Source organism: Stylophora pistillata, chromosome 1 (genome assembly GCF_964205215.1).
Source record: "Stylophora pistillata chromosome 1, jaStyPist1.2, whole genome shotgun sequence".
Taxonomy (NCBI): Eukaryota; Metazoa; Cnidaria; class Anthozoa; order Scleractinia; family Pocilloporidae; genus Stylophora; species Stylophora pistillata.
Genome location: NC_142519.1, coordinates 19,043,710 through 19,062,486, shown reverse-complemented (window position 1 = coordinate 19,062,486; position 18,777 = coordinate 19,043,710). Strand labels below are relative to the sequence as shown.

General features: G+C 37.3%; 1 protein-coding gene across 6 annotated transcripts; it reads left to right on the top strand.

Annotated features, from left to right (window-relative positions):
- The first annotated feature begins 1,236 nt into the window (after window positions 1–1,236).
- LOC111343439 (short transient receptor potential channel 5-like) lies at window positions 1,237–18,142 on the top strand. Of its 6 annotated transcripts, XM_088742076.1 has the most exons (16): window positions 1,237–1,276; window positions 3,846–3,934; window positions 6,834–6,930; window positions 7,314–7,370; window positions 8,261–8,388; window positions 8,878–9,096; window positions 9,472–9,654; window positions 9,774–9,858; window positions 10,212–10,422; window positions 10,819–11,187; window positions 12,233–12,262; window positions 12,895–13,084; window positions 13,953–14,099; window positions 14,314–14,422; window positions 15,216–15,268; window positions 15,866–18,142. In XM_088742076.1, the coding sequence occupies exons 3-16, from the start codon at window positions 6,843–6,845 to the stop codon at window positions 15,998–16,000; spliced, it is 2,004 nt and encodes a 667-aa protein (XP_088598202.1). In that variant the 5' UTR covers window positions 1,237–1,276; window positions 3,846–3,934; window positions 6,834–6,842; the 3' UTR covers window positions 16,001–18,142. The 6 variants fall into 6 exon arrangements, with proteins under 6 accessions (XP_088598202.1, XP_088598198.1, XP_088598208.1 ...); XM_088742072.1 differs by lacking the exons at window positions 1,237–1,276; window positions 3,846–3,934 and adding an exon at window positions 3,935–3,955; XM_088742082.1 differs by lacking the exons at window positions 1,237–1,276; window positions 3,846–3,934 and adding an exon at window positions 4,039–4,208 and having other exon boundaries at window positions 6,806–6,930.
- Window positions 18,143–18,777: the final 635 nt, after the last annotated feature.

Here is an 18,777-nt window from a genome sequence, read left to right as displayed (position 1 = left end):
TCTTGTCGTTGACGGCCCGTGCTCAACTTAGCTGATTAATACTGTCTATTGTAGCTTGTGCGATTTCTTTTACTTGCTCGGGAATCGAAGGGGCCGTCGCCATCTTTGTTTGGCAGCACAGGAATTTTGAGAAACATACAAAATTAATTCCAAACACACACAAAATTAATTACAAACACACACAAAATTAATTACACAAAATTAATTACAAACACAAAATATTGGTCTTCTAAAAATATAATTAATAGGAATGGTAAAATTAATTTGGCGGTTAAATAAAATATTTTAGAAATGCAAAATATTAATTCTATCAATGTGTAAAATTAATTTATGCACAGTTAAAAATTATATGCACCATTTTGACCAGAACGGGCCCTCATAAAAAGCGTTCGTTAATAATTATGGGTTTAAGAGTGCCAATTTGAAAGAGTAAATTTTGTTCAAGAGTTTTGCGGCTTTCCGAGAAAGCTAAGCACGCGACGCCATTCCTCAGGAAAGGAAGGTATTTTAGTTTTTTGATACATCTTTTGACCAATCAGAGCGCTTGTTGAGTCTGGCATATATCATTTTAGGAAAAACTGCATTTTCTATCGATTCATCGGCGTCATTAACTAGACGGGATGTTGGGAGAACACTCAAAGAGAGTTTTTGTTTTTGTTTTTACGCCTGGCCCAATAACTGATATTGCTTTTACGACATAAATAGGAATGAAACTTGTCAGAAAGAATAAGGAATTTATTCCTATTTTGTGATCAACTTGCTGAGCTCTAGTAGCTCTCACTGTACGAGAGGAGGGCGATTTTGTGTGATGCTCTATTTCATCAGATTGTAAGGGACGAAAACCACAAGCTCCATGATCTGCTGCCTCCACGCAACGAGTCCACCTATCGCACCCGCAGCCAGAGATACTTTAAGCTACCGATTTGTAAGACAACTAGGTTCAAAAACACCTTTATCATGGCGAACAGTTTTAATTATTAGTGGCTATCTTAATTAATTGTACTTTGGTTTTTGATACTTCTCTTATTGTATTTTATTGTAGATTACACTTTGCGGCTCTTATTGTAGTTATCTTAGAGTAAGAGATAATTTATTCCCATTGTAAAGTAAGTCGTATTTCAGCCGGCCCGGAAGCTGCAATGATTTTACTTCCTAATAAAGCTATCTATCTATCTATCTATCTATCTATCTATCTATCTATCTATCTTATTTTTAGCAAACCCATCGCAAGGTGCGGGAAACCAGCGAAAGAGCTGTCGGCCAGAAGGGCAAAGAGGTAAAACTAAATTCTTGATTTTTCATTGCCGCGCCGAAAATTACTGATGCTGTATTATAGGTAATATAGGTAATATTCCGACGGTAAACACCACCACAGCCTATGGAATAATTTGAATATATCAACAAAGTTGAAATGGCAAATTGGCCACCATTTCAACTTTGTTGATATATTCAAATTATCTCGTTACCCCCACCGACGCAGTGCCAAACAGTTTCTTTAGAAACTATCAGCCTTTATTCACAGCCTATGGAGTCCGCTTTAGGATATCCATTTTCCTGCCACAAGAAAAGGTGGATGGATGAGTCAAGGGTGAAGGAGTGGATTTGCCAGTGTTTGCTTAGAACCCTCATAATGAATAGTCGCTGCTAGTGTGGGACTCCTTGCGAGCTCTCTTAACCGATGAAGTAAACGCAAATCTTAACCGGTGGAAAATTGATGTAGCAATTACGTATTACGAATTACGAAGAATTATGACTGTTACAACTCGCGATACGCTGACAAATTCGTTCGTGACCTTTCACGAGACCGACTTCGACAGGTATCCAATTTCACCGTAGCATGCCGTCTTTTGATAATATTAACAATGATTACAACAGTAATAAAATAATGATTTGAAGGAGCTCGGTCGGAAGCCTCAAGGTTCCCCTATCCTCTGGGCTCCAACAATGCATGATTCCCTATGCTTCTTTTAATTTCGTCTGTTAACTGTCGATAGTTTTCCTATCTTACTACAAGGCTTTTGTTTCATACTGTAAAGGCATTTTGCTTTTTAGGATATTCCCTTTTCCCGTTATTCCGCCGATCCACCGTTCATCTATTCTTTCATTCTGTTGAATAACTCAAGGTATTGTTTTTCGCAGCTTCCTCGCTTCGCAAATTTAGCAACCCGATTAGGTATAAGTCGCTGATTCAAACAGTAAAATGCATTCTTTTCAAAGAAAAAAAAAAGTCCCTAAACCTTCCAAGATGTGCAGATCATATCTTTTCTGCAAGGAAACCGAAGTTTTACGTACGGCAGAAACTTCGGGTCTACATAATATGCTGATTTAAACGGTAAAATGCTCTCTCTTCAAAGAAAAAAATTTCCCTTAAGTTTTATGACCTGCCGATCACACCTATCAAGATTTTCTACAAGGAAAACTCTTGTGAGTTTTAAATCGCGCGGAATTCTAAAATGATTGAGGGATGATTATCGCGTTCAGCTGCCTTCATTAGTGCCACGGCAAGAACAGGAAACATAATGTGCTGGTGGCACTCGGCCAGAAATCACGAAGGAGAGAACTCAACTGTGTATGGAGTTCGAATGTCGAACTTCTAGGATACTCCGAAAAAAGAAACAATAAGCACCGGGAAACTATTGTTATGGGAATTCTATTGTTACACTCAATCATTCACTCATCTCGACAACATATGCGGCCTCGCCTCCTAGAGGAGGCAGTAGTCACGAAAATGCGGCGTGGAAAAGACACACAAGGTTCGTAATTTTGGGACAAAGTCGGCGATACAGTCTCAAAAGGCGGCGGAAAACAGTAAAACAAGGAAAACAAAAACGAATCTCGTGCGTTGACTTTTTTCTGGCTCTAAAAATAAATAACTCATTCTTGATTCTTATTGAAGCGAACTCCGTGTTTCTTCTCAATATATATCATCCTTTATTGATATAGCTCGTTCGCAAAAAAATAACTCGGCCAATATCTAGCCATCTTCACCTCACGCTTGTTCAATAATGCATTTGTCCATTGACCTGCTTACCGACAAATTTAACAAAACAAGTCTACCTTTATTTGCAAACAAAATTGATCAACAAAAACAAAACATTAATCTTTTGCAAAGGGATATAAAGAATATACTGGATATGTCAGAAAAACTATATTAAGCAAAATGCCAAACTTCCTAAAAAATGAAAGGTAGCTTGGAGATATCGTGAAACAACAGCACTGCAGTATGAGTGACATTTCACCCGAAAGATAAATTGTTTCAAAGAATGCGCCGCCTCCTCATGACAAATTCAAGTGTAATGTCCGATAGCAAGGGATTTTTATTTGACAGAGATCACGTTTTTCTATGACTGGCAAAATTAACTTTTTCTTAGATTAATAACAATGTAATGAAACGCGCTTTCACTATCTTCTACGTGAGCAGAATGTAAATACATTATGATCTAGATGTATTACTGATTTACTTCGTGTTTATACGGAGATTTTCTTAAATTTAGATAATAGGTCAAAAAAAAAAAAGGAGAAAACTGTCCCGATAGGAGTGAAATTGCTTTCATCAAAACATGGCATTGAAACTATTTCACATAAATTACCAACTGATGAGGGTTCCACGGTTGAGTATTGTTACTCATAATTATTGTTAAACACAAAATTACAGTCTAATCATTTATTATCGATGTGGCCCAAGTATCATAGTTTAGTTATTATAGGCAGGTGCATGTGAAAGACCTGCGGTAAAAACACGATATCATATGGCGCATATTATTAACATTGACAAAAACTACGATTGTTATTCTTCTTATTAAAAAATATCTTACAACTTTTTTTTCCAAATTTATCATTTATAGAGAATTGTTACGTCAGAGGATATGTCAGTTCGTACATTTCGTCAGTTGTCAAATTTCCTGAATCCTCCAAATGCTCAAGGACCCAGAAGGTTTGAATCATTAAATACTAGGTAATATAAACTGATATGAATAAATCAAACAGATAATTGCGCCGTTGGAGGGCTTAATACAACTTGACATTTGTGATAATTTCTCAAAGGCAGACATCTGTTTAAGCACCATGGGTGAGTATATGGTAATTTTTTTCGCTCCTCATTCGTAAGCGGAAAGAAACTTTGGCAAACGTTTTAAGAGCATAGCAAAGCGGTTTTCTCTAGATTTCTTAGAGGTGCTCTTGTGGAGACATTTCATCCTTGAGATAAGGTAAGAAAATTATAGACTATATAATTTAGGAGATTAGTGCCGCTTAAATGGATAAACTAACGACATTCAAGCAGCTCGAAGATTCAGACTAGGAGGGCCCCGGTAATGGTAAAGATGTGTGTACGTCATGCATAGAAATGTGAAAAGCATTTCGCTGTACGCTTGTTCAGGTCTTGAAGGCTTTTTACGATATGTTGTGGTTGGAGTAGATTAAAGAAAAATGGCCAACGCCTAGGGTTAAAAAGCAGAATGGATCAAGTTTGCATGATTCTGTTCAGAAAATTTAGTTTTTAACGGTTTAACCTGAGTAAACAAGGCTTGTATTTTCAATACCGACTTGTCTTTTTTAAAGAACCTATTAACACCTATGGGGCTTTAAACCGAATAACGAAAACATCACGTTACCCAAGATTTTTCATCAAATCGTTTGAATTTTATATTTTTGGTCAGCCTTTTTTAGACGTCATCGATATCCGCGGCTAGTGGATATATATAACCGCTTTTTTCAGGTCTCCCGCTAAAAGGCCGCTTTCTCTACCAAAATTTGTTGTACCTATCGTAAAATGAAAAAAAAATTGAAAAGACGACATTGTTCATGAGTTCTTTAAATCATCATAATTCATATTCCATCTTCGTTAACAGTTTTTCCATCTCTAATTTAAGTTAAGCGTCTGACAACCTCAGACTATTCGAGAAATTTAAAAGTATTATAGCGCCCTAAGGCTGAAGTTGTAAGTCATGGCAAAATTTTGAAAAGAAGGGACTAGGCGTCTATCATGTCTCGAACCTTGGTTTAAATTGAATGCGATTTAGACGCATCGGGATATAGTCTTTAGCTCATAGACCACTTTCATAAATGATTGCCGTATAAATATTCTTTTGTTTAAATTTGAATTAGCCCTACTGGCCTCGCTTGAGATAATGTATTCTTTTGAATTTTGTACTGGAGAACGAGGCCAGTAGGGCTAACTTAAATTTAAACAGAAGAATATTAATCCGGCAGCCGTTTATGAAAGTGGTCTATTGATTTTTTTTTCTGGTTCTGTTTGATATTAATACTCGGGTTACAACGCAGCACTCCAAATTTATTTTGTAACCTCTCTCCCATTAACCAGGTGCGCCCAATTCTTTTTCATTTTTATCACAAAGAACTTGAACTTGAATTCGACGATAAAAGGCAGATTTGAATGTCTAGGTATTTTACTAAACAAACGCTACGTCCTTACAATTATACATTAAAAGAAAAGTTTAAGGACTAATGTCTGAGGCGACTTATTTCTGTATTTTAAACTTTCCGCGTGACGATGGCTTCGTGTAGTTATTAATAATTTAAATCAGTACAAAATATTCACCCCTGAAATTAATTTTAACTCATGCTGGGAGTTAAAAAGCAACCTTTAGCTTTCACAAACCCGATCATATAGTTGTCAGAATATAAATAAGTCCCCGAAAACAAAAGCATTTGAAAAGCTTCATCGGGTATGTTGAGAGTTTTAACATTGGATAAAACAATTTTTTTAAAGGAACTATGACAGTATCAACAAATAAGTCGTAAAAGTTCAAATTAACCTCACGATGCCAACAAAAGAAACGTTGCTAATTGGGGAAATATATAAAATGAAACCCCCCTGGATCAATACCACTCTCTTGTTTAGAGTCAATTATTCATGAAGTATATACATAAGGCGTCAGTGTTGGTTCATTTCGAATAAATGAGGCCATTGAGGCTCAAAGTACTAAGAATTGGAACAGCTGGCATCAAAAAAAGTATTGTTAACAGTGAAGCGCAAAAGCACCGATTAATCGAGTTTTTCAAAAGAAGGTACTTCCGAAAAATCTTTTTTACGCACTGTATGTGGTATGAGGAACGTTTTCTTACGTGTAATTTCTTGAAAAACCTTCACAAATATTTGATGAAACAAAAACAGACTAAGAAAACATCAATTATGCAAAGCTCATAAACATTGAATTTCAGCTATTTGTGCGAGAGGGTGTAGCTGAAGTAGTTTTAATATAACGTTTACACCGAATCACCTTCGTTCTTAAAATGTCTCTATAAGCCAGCTCGCAAGAAAAATGAAAAGTCCTACAGGAAAAAGAAGTAAAGACAGGGGAGTAGCGTCCATATACACATGTACGCCTATGCGTACAGCTGAAATCTCGAAAAAAATTTTTTTAATTCCCTTATAGCATTCAATTCGTTACAGTTACCATAAGACAGGACCGATTTTTACATTTCGAATTATACTGGCGTGTGTGTTTGTTTTTCCAGTACCTTTTCATTAATTCATACACGACAAGAAACGTTATTTGGCTTCCTAGACTTAGGAAGCCAACACCCTTTTAGCTTTAAAACTCTAGAGATGGGTAAAATAAACAACCAACTACTGCATTTTCCGTCGCATTTATTTATAAAAAAAATTCCGCGGAAATAGTTGGAAATGGCATTTTCGAGACTATAAATTTTAAAATTTCCTGGGGGAACATGCCCCCAGACACCCCTAGTTTGGGACACCTTCGGCGCTCCGAATTTCCGCGCTGTGCGTACACCTTCAAAATCTTACGCTACGCCCCTGAAAAAGTCATGAATTCTTCAGGGATGACCAGACTGCTCTTAATACATAGATCTAAAAGATGCAAAGATTAAGAGTGGTTCGACAGGCAGCGGAATACCTGGATTTTCGACGGTACAGCAAAGCAGGAGGGGATGACAAGGGAAAAGGTAATAACCTCACCCTTGTTAAAAATACATCTGAAGGCCTTTAACTATCGAAGTGAATTAACTTGACTGAAGACCTAATGCAGTCATACTTAGTCAGAATCGGTTAAATTAAAGTTGGTAAGAAGAGCAGAAAGAAAAAGGGCGCGAGGAACCTCCTCTAAAATTGCAGGATCTAAAACTGTTCACGTTTCCGGGGAAACCTCTAGGTATTCAGCCCATCTAATAGAGGCGTCAGAAGCAGGGAGGAATCAATTAGCCTTTATTAACAGTATTTAACTTCAGATAACTTTAAGCACAGAGTAGTATCAAGGTGACCATGCCACAATAACATTATTTCCACCCGATTATTATTTATTACTACGAGGATCTTTGGTGTGTTTAAGGTGATCGCGTGGAAGGATTTGAGATGAAGAAGTCGCGGAAATCAAAACTTTCTGAAGGTTTGTTGCACTTTGCAACCGCTTCGCATATTTTTGTCATGTTTTCCATGTGATATTTTATTTTTTGTTGCCTTTTTTTTCAGTCAGAGCTCTCTGTTTTTTCTGCCACAGTCGAGGAAAAGGCTAACTCTTAAATTGTTTTCTGCCCTTGTTAATGATGTACAGTGTAGTTGCTACTTTATTTTTGTTGTTATTATCGTCACAGCCACTGTCACATTTTGTTCTGCAGGATGTTTTCTGATTGTCCTTATTAATTTTATATCCGCTGATTTTACTATTGTTGGTTTAGGTTTTGAGTTCGCAAGTCCAAACTTTTTACTTGGGCATGAGATATTAGCTCAGTAACTTTGAAAAGAGATACCACATACAGACAGAGCTGAATAACGTATACGCATGCGCCAGGTTTTGCCGCGGAAACACGGATTTTGAGTCGTTCGCATGGTTGATTTCCTATTCCGTTGCTTCGAGGCGTTGTTTTCCTCGCCGCTTTTCTTTTACAGAACAACCTCATTATTTCATTATTCAGCTCTGTCCCACATACCTACTCGCTTTTCATCTTTCATCCTGACTTCAGAATACATCATCTGAAGAGACACATAATCCTGAAGTAAAGTTTTTTTCCTCGAGTAATCGTCGGTAAATAGAGCAAAATTGATTTCCTATAGGAGAAAAGCGCTAATTTTATAACTGTATTGGTTCAGTTGGTTGCTTAGCAAGATCACGGATTCAAGCTCTCGTCTAGGACGTAATAATAGTGGCTTTTAACAGAGAAGGTACATCCTTCTTCTGAATATTTTAAACTTCAGAATGAACTTATCAGCAAGAGACGCAAGGTTTTCTCCTCAGTCGTCCGTCTTATTGGAAAATTGAATAAAACTCGTTTTTCACAGGAGAAAATGAGCTAAAGAAATTGGCAGAGTATGAAGGTGGCGAGCAATGGAGTGTCGACGACATCAAGAGAATCGTTACTGCTAAAAATTTGTGTTCTTGCAATGACCCTATATCGACAGCTTTTAAGGTACAGTAGTTTAATTGAGACGAAATTATGATTAAGTTTTAGTTTCAATTTAGCAGGTTTCCACGTATGTTCCTCCGGAACGACGATATGGCATTGACCGATATCAACATGAAATTTGGTTTTTAGCTTGAGTCAGAGAAAAGCTCTACGAGAGAACCGGGTTACTTTCATTTCAAAACACTTTTTGGGCTCTTCCTGTAAAACAAGTGACCGTTGCTATACATTTTGAGACCTTAATGCACACTCTCGTGCTTTTGAATACACCAGCATTTTCCCTGCAAAGATCTTTTTTTGTTTTTCATTCTCCCTGTGTGGTAAGATCATGCTGAACTCGAAATAACTACATTTTAATCAGATAACAAAGCAGCACACCCTAACCCAAAGCAGTATCTTTCCCTGTCAAAACAGGGTGCTTCGAAAATAGTGAGAAAGTTTAAAATACTCTATTCTCGAGTTTATTTGATTGATTATAAATATCTCGTTCCTCAGGTTAACAGTAACCTGCGGCTTTTGGCAAAATCGTACGTAGAGAACACCGAGACACTAAACAATCTTGCCGACCAGACAGAAGAATTCGCTGTTCAGCTCATCGATCAGGTTAATGGCGGTGAGCAGCTTGCAATGCGGGACGTACCGGAGAAAGTTGATCGCTGTGCCTCGATGCTCAGTGGCATGACGGATAAAGCAATTGAATTTTCTCAAAAGAAAGTACGTATCTTGTTAAAAAACAACAACAACAACAAAAAACAAAGATATCACTGGCTACTTGTGAGATGTCACTTTTCTTGGGGATGTCGCATCGAGAGTTTCTCGATCCGATCGTGATTGCCTGCGGATTGAACTTCTTTCATTATGCCAAGGAGTTGTTTTTGAAAACTATGGTGCTACTTAAATACAATCTTAAACAGCCCTTTCTTATACCAGACTAAGGTAATATTGGTGATGCATGCTGAGTTGGAAGTAGGTTTTATCTGCATAGCTAATTAGCAAATCTTATCCAATCTCGCCTTTTGATTTCATTTATCATCTTCGTTTTTGAATTCTGACTCTAATTATCAATAACAGATTTGAGTTCTTTTATAGTTTGTTGCACATCCTATTTTGTACAAGAGACTGCAAATGAGATGGAATCTTGGAATACCTAAGGTCTTAAAGCCTCGTGGAAAGTTTCGACCTCTTCTGTACCTACTGATAGTAATAGACACGATATTTACTCCATTTCTGCTCCCAATCATTGGATATGCTTTCTACCAGGACCAGAAAAAGGTGAAAATCATGTAAAATCGTTTGTAATACTTTTTTTTTCTGAGCTTTATCGTATACTGTGTTTGACGGCTGATTTATTTTATCTTTTTTGAAAGGATTTTATTCTCATCATTTTGTAGAGGCGTTTGAGGTCACAGAATAGTGTTCAAGAACATAGTGAAGCATCACAAACAAGTGTGAAAAGATCACGATCGGGTATCATAGGTACGTCAAAAGGATAGAAAAGATTTTTTTTATTAAGGAGCATGCACAGGGTAGCTGGTCAGCTAAATGGCTTAATTGTCGTGAAATGTTCTCGAAGAAGCATGTTCTGTCTTTCTGTGACCCAATGGCCGGGTAAATTTGAGATGGTTATCCAGTTAAAAAGCCGGATGATACAGAAAAGCTGGTTGACTGTTTGGTTCCCTCGCTTGCTCACTTGCCAACTTAAGGGAGGGATAGGTTGATGAAGTGATCGAGTCAAAGATCAAATGATTGATTGATAGATTAAACGAGTGAGTGAATAAATCAATGATCGCTACATTTATTGATTGGTCTCCTGATTTTTTTTTCAACAGATACTTACCTGAATTACCTGACTTCTCCTTTTGTCTTGTTTATAAAAGACAAGCTAACCCAAACGGTATTCATAGCATTTCACTGCATAGTTTGCACTTCGGATTCTACTGTCAAACTAACATATGCAGAGTACTCCATTTTTGTTTTCTTTTGTGGCATGATCCTGAGTGAATATCAGCAGTACAGGCGGTCGCGACTGAAATATTTCAAGTAAGACATTTCGCTTGTAATAGATTTGAGAATATGTAGTGTACCTTTTCTTTGGACTTCAATTCGGCCGACCACGAGTACGCATGTTTTTTTTGTTGTTGACAAAAGTGTTGTAGGCTCGGATAGTTTGTAAAAATAAATGAACAAGACTTCAGAAAAGTCTAGTAGCTTGCTCTCGAAGTTTACTGTGGATGGTGAGACAAACTAACAGCCAAAGGTGATTAGAACCGTTCGCGTTTTTCCACAATGGGATTTTAGTGATCACCAGATGTGGCTTGAAGAGAAATTATCCTAAGCTTTTGAGGCTTTCGACCAGTTTCCTCCCGCATTACCACTGGAGCGAAATGATAATTCAAATTTCTGAACGAAGAAATCTTTACTATTTTTACCTTTCAGGGATATGTGGAATTACGTGGATGTCCTGACCCTCTTCACCTACATCCTGATTGTCTTGGTACGCATTGGGACTATTCTCCGTGGGGGCGATCCTTATGAAAATAAATTGCTAGAATCTGCTAACATCCTCTACGGCGTAAATACTATGTTTCTGGTGTTGCGCTTCTCCAGTATCCTAGAGGTTAACTCATTTGTCGGTCCGTTGCAGTTGGCTTTATTTCGGATGGTTCTTGACCTACTCACCATACTTATGCAGTTTGCCTTTGTGGTGGCCGCATTTTCGTTGGCCATAACAAAGGTTTTTAAAGCAGAGCTATCCACATTGGGTCTCGGCGCGAATAATACCAATGGTGCGACCAACTCAAAACCGTGAGTTTAGTGATTTTTCCTTAGAGATTTTTCCTTAGTGATTTTTCCTTAGTGATTTTTCCTTAGTGATTTTTCCTTAGTGATTTTTCCTTAGTGATTTTTCCTTAGTGATTTTTCCTTAGTGATTTTTCCTTAGTGATTTTTCCTTAGTGATTTTTCCTTAGTGATTTTTCCTTAGTGATTTTTCCTTAGTGATTTCTCCTTCGTGATTTTTCCTTAGTGATTTTTCCTTTTGCAACTGGGAAAATTCCCCAGTTGGTAAATCAGTACTGTAATTTTATTCATCCGATCGAAAGTTCTTTTCTACAATAACCAAGAGCAGATACAACTATTAAATAAGTGCATAACCCACCACCCTATAACCTTAAACTGACTTGTGAGCAATCCATCCTCCAACTTCAATTTTCATCTCCAATAGAATTACTCTGTGTTATCATCTTGAGAAATAACTCTTGAGAGAAGTTTTTTCAGGCAATGTTAAGCATTTCTCCAGCCAATGCCTTTGGATAAGCCCTTCATTGTATCACGAGTTCGGCTATCATCAGTCTGATCATACAAAGTAATCGTCGATTATCAATTTTCTTTGTTTAATAATTAACAAATGTTAAACACCACAGCGTACACCATTGAGTTATGGATGCACGCGGGAGGTTGGTAAGCACGAAAGAAGCGTAAGAGTCGCTCAAAGCGATAGCCGAGAGCGACCCTAGCTTCTTGAGTGCTTAGCAAACCTCCCGCGTGCATCCATAACTCAATAGTGTACGCTGTGGTGTTTACCATTTGTTTTATAACATAACATTGATACATTGTAGCTAAAGAGTTCCCTTTTATTTAACAAATCTTACGTGACCAGAAAAAACATGCGCGAGCGGAAAAATAGTCTTTGCATTTCCTCACGTCAGCAGCGTACACCCATGGGCAAATGGGGGACGCTAAATTGACCAATCAGAGCACGCGCTTTACTATGGTTATGTTATAAATGTTCTTCCTTCACCGTCTACTCTATCTGCGCTAAAAACTTGGCTCTCAATTTGTTCTCATCTAGGTATTGTGAACAAGCAGGGACATTAGATTGGTAGGTCATTCCATTTGCTTAACCTTTCAACCTATAAGATTGAATAGCATCTTATTTGTCGTGGGGGTTAAGAAAATGATCAATAACTTAAGAATTGAAGTTCCTGATTGCTGAACGAATTACCCTTGCTAATATCACAGGAACAGGTGTTACTGATTAATGAAGATTTTTAACCCTTTGAAAAAAAGCTATAAATTAGGTCCACTTCTACATGCGTCTTGTGCAAAGATTTCTGCTGAATCCTTGATAAAAAGGAATAAGAGATTAATAAAGGCACGTGATTATAAGCTACATTATTTGTTTCGAGGTCCCTGCCGAATGATCATATTTTTTTCGTAGAATTGTCTAGGTATTTCATTCGGCAAACTCAATTCAATCTAATCAAGCATGAATCGAACCCGGTCATGATAGACCCACTTAGATTCTATGAATCTAGTATAATAACGTTTACAAATATTTGCAAATTACTATTTACTGGAGGAGCCAGTGCATCTTGTTAGAAAAGTTTAGTACTCGACGACACGCAAAGTGATGCTATGATTTTCTTCGTCATTGGACAGAAATTTGTAAGTTATGCCTTCGTCCATTCAATATATATCGATCAGAACGGAATGGTACTTTCAATTTTTCAGCCTGTACAGCACATCAGGACTTCTTATATGGTCTGTGTTTGGTCTAACTGATTTAAAGACTTTGACCACCGTTGACACTCCTGCCTTCTTAGTCACTAGAGGTCTATACTTGGTTTTCCTTATTTTGACCGTTATCATGCTGATCAACATGCTTGTGGCCTTACTATCCAAGACATATGACCATATTACGGTGAGTTGAGTAACTCGATATCACTTGAAATCGTGACTCGCTACCAGTACAAAGCTCCTTTTTGACAAAAGTTCAAATGAGGCTTTAAACTACTGTGAAATTGATATAAAATTCTCTTGAAAAATTAAGCTTTCGCCGATTCACAGCATGAGTAAGAAAAATATTCCGCGTAAGGCTTAAATGCAAATGTAAAGTAAGTGTGATGGTGATGCCGGGGATGGGTGAAAGCTTAGATTTTTAAGAGATTTTAAGCTTAATTATTTTACCGTAGTTTAAGGACTCATTTGAACTATTATCAGTTTTATTATCTAAAATGCTACTGAAAACGAAAATCATGGAATATTTTGAATGAGTATCGAGGCCTCGAAGTTTCCGCAACCGGAGTCGCCTGATTTCTAGAGCAGATAGGGTTAAATGCTTTAGTAAACTTTCTCCGCGCTCGATGAAAACACATATTGATTCACATCTGGTAGGTGACTGATTTCTTAGGCCCAGAAAGCAAATCCGATGTTCTGATTGGCCAATCGATGGACCCGTCTTGCAATTTCGGGATCGCATCCTTTGATCCCGCATAAAAAATTTAATAATAATAATTCTTAAGACTGGTTTTCGGGTTGTGTAGGTAGAAACACAGTTTGTCATAGGAATTGCACAGGCAATACCTTTGTCCTCAAGCCAGCATTAAAAATTTGATTTATACTATTACTTATGTATCAGTATTTCACTTTTTTCTTGCTCCGCTTACACGTGGCTAAGCCGAATAAATTCAAGTGACTATAAGTTGTTACAGTTTAGGAATACATACATGATTCTCAAAAAATAACAGGCCGGGATCTTAAATGACGTCAGTTGTCTTTCTCGCCTGTAGAACAATGCGGAAGTCGAGTGGAAATTTTCACGCGCTGTTGTGGAAAACCAGTACAGGAATCTTCATTCTATCGTGGTACCATTCAATCTTCTATCTGTTCCGGTAGCACTCCTTTACACTCGTCTGTATGGTAATCCTCGTGAAGAGGTAGGTAAAACTCTTCAAACAGAGCCAACATTGTCAAGATTTTGTTTTTTAATCAATTCGTGAGCGACTCATACTTGTAAAAAGAAGATGATGAGTTTGAGATTGAGTTCTATACGACCCTCTGCATCTACAATTAAAAAAAAAAACTAATAGAGGAGGAGGTTCGATAAATCCAACTTTCAAGTCAGTCACCAGATATTTTTTAACATGACAGGATGCGAATGACCGTCGAAAACAATACAAGGGTTTTTATCGAGAGCGTCTGTTTCCACTCCTTACTAAACGGTATCTCGACAAATATGGTGAAACGTTTCCATTGTCAGGTAGGACTTTGTTACTCTTACGTTATTGTCTTGGTTTGGACAACGTTTATATCAGAACTCAAAGGTTGTAGTTATTAGTTTGCTCCTTTTTGATACAAATAGAAATAAAATCACGTGCATCTCCTTAGGTGAGACAGAGAGCAATCTTACCGCACCTGTTGAAATGGACTATGCGCATGACAACACTTTTATGTTAGGCCACACCTGTTGAAATGGACTATGCGCATGACAACACTTTTATGTTAGGTCACACCTGTTCAAATGGACTATACGCATGACAACACTTTTATGTTAGGCCACACCTGTTGAAATGGACTATGCGCATGACAACACTTTTATGTTCGGCCACACCTGTTGAAATGGACTATGCGCACTTTTATTTTAGGCCACAGTCGGCTTGGATGGAGCTCAAACCCATGATCATCCAGTGATAGTTAACACTGTGACCTGGTGCTTTTAACCAACAAAGCTATCATTAGGAGCCGATTATTATTTGAGTCTGTTGTGCCCTTAATTAGATGAACAGAATACATGAAAACAATTCCTTTAAATCGTAGAACTTAAGTATTTATCAAAAAATAAAAACTCGTCCCAGAAACATCGCAAACTGATAAAATAATGCACTAAAAAATTCAGGTTTGAACACTGCTATTTTTTTTTTCGTCAGAGAAAAAAACATATTAATTATTGCTTACGTTTTTGAGACTTTATCGGTTAGTTGTGTGCTTAACTGCGATAATCTTTCTTCACGTAATGCTTTATGCTCTAAAGTAATTTTTTTTTGATATTATAGTTGAGGACAAGATCGATCTGATAATGCAGAAGTTGAAAATTTCGCCCTCTAATGTGAGTATTATATCTTTACTGTTCGTTGAGAGTCAGAATTACACCCTGCTGCTGGTCAGGCAAAAATCTATAGCTGCATGAACTTGAAGGTTGGTTGAGCGTCAAAATCGCAGGGCTGGATAAAGGGTCCCTTTGATGCCTTAAGTTACGATCGGTATCTGCGTAAAAATATTTTTGCTTGAAAATCCAGTCCACCATTATCAATAGAAATTGATCAAACTCGTGAGATACCTATTTGTAATGTGTTTGGAAATTTACCCGCTCGAGTCAACCAAAGCTTTGAAATACTAACTGAATAAGTGAATAATTCGACCTCGGTCAGCTGAAATATTTCAATTTCTGCCAGTATAGTTCGCTCCATCGTCTTTTGATTCAGTCAATTGCTTTTAAACGTTCATCTCAATATAAAAGAAATACGAATCGGACCTGTAAGGCCCTCATTTGAATTACTACCTATATCTGGGTTGAATGTCACTATGACACTTCGTCTTCATAAAGATATAATCTGTGATCTGTAGGATTCGGCAGCTATTACCAAATAAAACTAGAATAGATGCATACAAGCATGGTTCTCACTGAGTTTGTTGCTTAATTTAGGAGGAAAACAATCCGAGAAGCGTCGAGGAAAGTGTTGTGGACAATTTTTCCATGCGAGAGAACAGCCAGATGCCGACTTCATCTTACAAATTCACAGCAGTAGCCAACGATATACAGCTCGCCTCGGTTATCTAATAATACATCAATATCGTCTAGAACTCTCAATTTTGCAGCAGTTTTAATCTTTATTTGGCTCCTAGAGAATAATTTTATCTTATTTTGCTTTTCATCTCAAGCTATGAAAAAAAGAGCCTAAGCCTAAGTGTAATCATACAGTCTGTGCTGCTACAAACTAAAACAGGTCTTCCTCACGTGACTGGAAAAAATGGGCTAGTTCCCTCCAACTCATCATTCTTTCAATTAAGTGAATTAAGACTAGTATCGTTCTAACCAACTACAAAGTGGACTTCAAAACTTTTATCGCCCCCCCCCCCCGAAAGAAAATATAGTAAGTGTTTTTAAGACTTCAAGCAAATATTACAATGCTCCTGGACCATTTCGGACGAGGGAAAGGGTGAGAAGAGGAAGGCGAGCAAAGTTTAGGAACAAAAATAGCGCGCAAGTACTCGGAAGTTCGAAGTTTAAAATGATTATTAACTAGATGAAGATGAAAAGTTCATTAATGTAAGGAAGAATCTTTTTGATAGTTTAAATTGGAGCCATCGATTAATGGAACGTTAATCCAGCACTTTCTGCCTCTAGATTGTTAGTCCCAGGTTGAATAAATATCGATAAACGCCGGGAAATTTAGAACAGAGAGTTTCGGAAAATTAGGAATGTCTGGTCATTGAAGCATCTGAGCCTTTTCTTGATCTCATTGTATATCTACGTCTATACCTTAAATTCTTTAGTGCATCAAATGACATTAATTATTGCGGAATATAATTTCTGATGTAGTAAATAATAATAATAATAATAATAATAATAATAATTTTTTAATATTTATATTGCGCAAATTAACATGTGGATATGATCAAATGCGCATCACAACACTTTTCGGGGGACTTTGCATGACCGGACTGCATCAGCAGTTTACAAACAATCGAAGGAAACTTATTTGAAGGTGTCCCTCCTCCCCAATTCCCAGTTTACAGGACAGACCACATCACAGTAATCTCGTGAGTGGGTTCTTTAACGTCCCCTGCTTAACCAAATTAACTAATTAATAGATGCAGGAGACGGTAATAAATTAACTGCCACAGCAACTGTTATCGGTGGTAAAATGATTGGTCAGTTTTTCTGTGATGTTATTACCACTCCCTGTGTAATTTACTTTAAATAAATTGCCATTACCATTACAGCACAGTGAATTAGGTAATATTTAAGAAATGCGGTAAATGGTTTGAACCCGGGGGTAACATTTGGAAGTGTAGTGTGATCGTCCTGGTGAGTGTAGTCCTGAGAAGGACTGTTGTCGGTGGTACAATGATTGATCAGTTTTGCCGTGATGTTATTGGCTGTAAGACTCAAGTGGCGTAAGTCGGTCGTGATCGGTCTGTTTCTATCCGTCGGTAAAATTAGGTCGTTCTGTTGGGTTCGTTTGTACTGTTAACTAAGAACATTCTACTGACAAAAACTATTCACTTGACTCTGATGATGACTCCCGGACAGGTTGTCGAAACGTCAGTCACTACAACCGACAACAGTCCTTCTCAGGATTACCCTCTTAGGAATTACCCTCACCCGGACGATCAAACTACACTTTCACATTTAAGAAATGTTCAAATAACTTTTTAATATTAGAAGTTATGTATTCTAGTTTCATGTTTGCTTTTCTTTATAATTTATTGTGTCTTGAAACAGTTTAAGCTGAGCCAAGTAAGTTAATCTTTCAGCAGTTAGACTGTAACAAACTGCGTCCTGTGATAAAATTAGGGTCAGATAACAAAGAGGGTGGCAAAGGTTTTGTACGTGATATATACGCGACGCGTTAATTTTTCAGAAAGGCAAAAAATTCGTGAAGCGTGAAAATGTGTTTAAAGTAAACGTGATGCATGAATTTTTCTAACTTTCATGCTTGAAAAGGGATCAGAATCCCCCTCCCCTTCCTCGATCTTTTCAAACCCTCAACAAAGAGAGATACCCGCTCGAACAATATGGAAGACCCTAAAATCACAAGACTTGCACATAGGTCAAGAATAGGTAGAAAATAAAACAAACAGTTGAAGGAATGAATGAATAGAGAAAAACTGAATTAAAAAAAAAATTAATGTAATTCTACACTCCAATCCAAACAGTTATCATAGTTACCGACGAGAAATAAATATGCAAGTAACATAGTGCCTTGTTATCGACCTGAGTTCCTCTGTATGTGCAGACATATATGAAGCATTCGCTTTAAGAAATACACGTTCTACTTATAGTAGAACTTGTGACCTTTCTATTGTCGGCTCAAATACCCTCGACGCAACCTTAATGACTACCTTCAGCTGTTGCCAACAATTCGGGCTGCTTTGCACCTTAGCGAGCGCTCATGCTGTGTAGGTGTTCTACAGAAAGACTCTAAAGGAATTTTCAAATTTTAAAACGACTGAAAAGTTAAACTCCTTCCAACTTTTTTTAAAGCATAGTAAACCAACTTTTTAAGGAGAGATTGTGTTTACAGGGAGAGATTGTGTCCCAGGGAATCAGAAAAAACAAACTCTTGTCATGTGAAAAGCACAACGAATTATGAACAATGGATTGAAATCCTTTCGAGAGAATGAAAACGACATGGTTATTTATAGATGACTTTTTTTATTATTCATTGGTTATTAAAAGGTCTAAGGATTTTCAAGTTAGAAAATCATCAGTAAGACAATCACATCGTCAGTAAGACGATGTGAGCTCGTCTCAGTCTCTTAAGGCTGCTGTCACGCTCTAATTATCTGGAAACGCATTCGACACATGGTATTACATGTAACAGGTTTGTT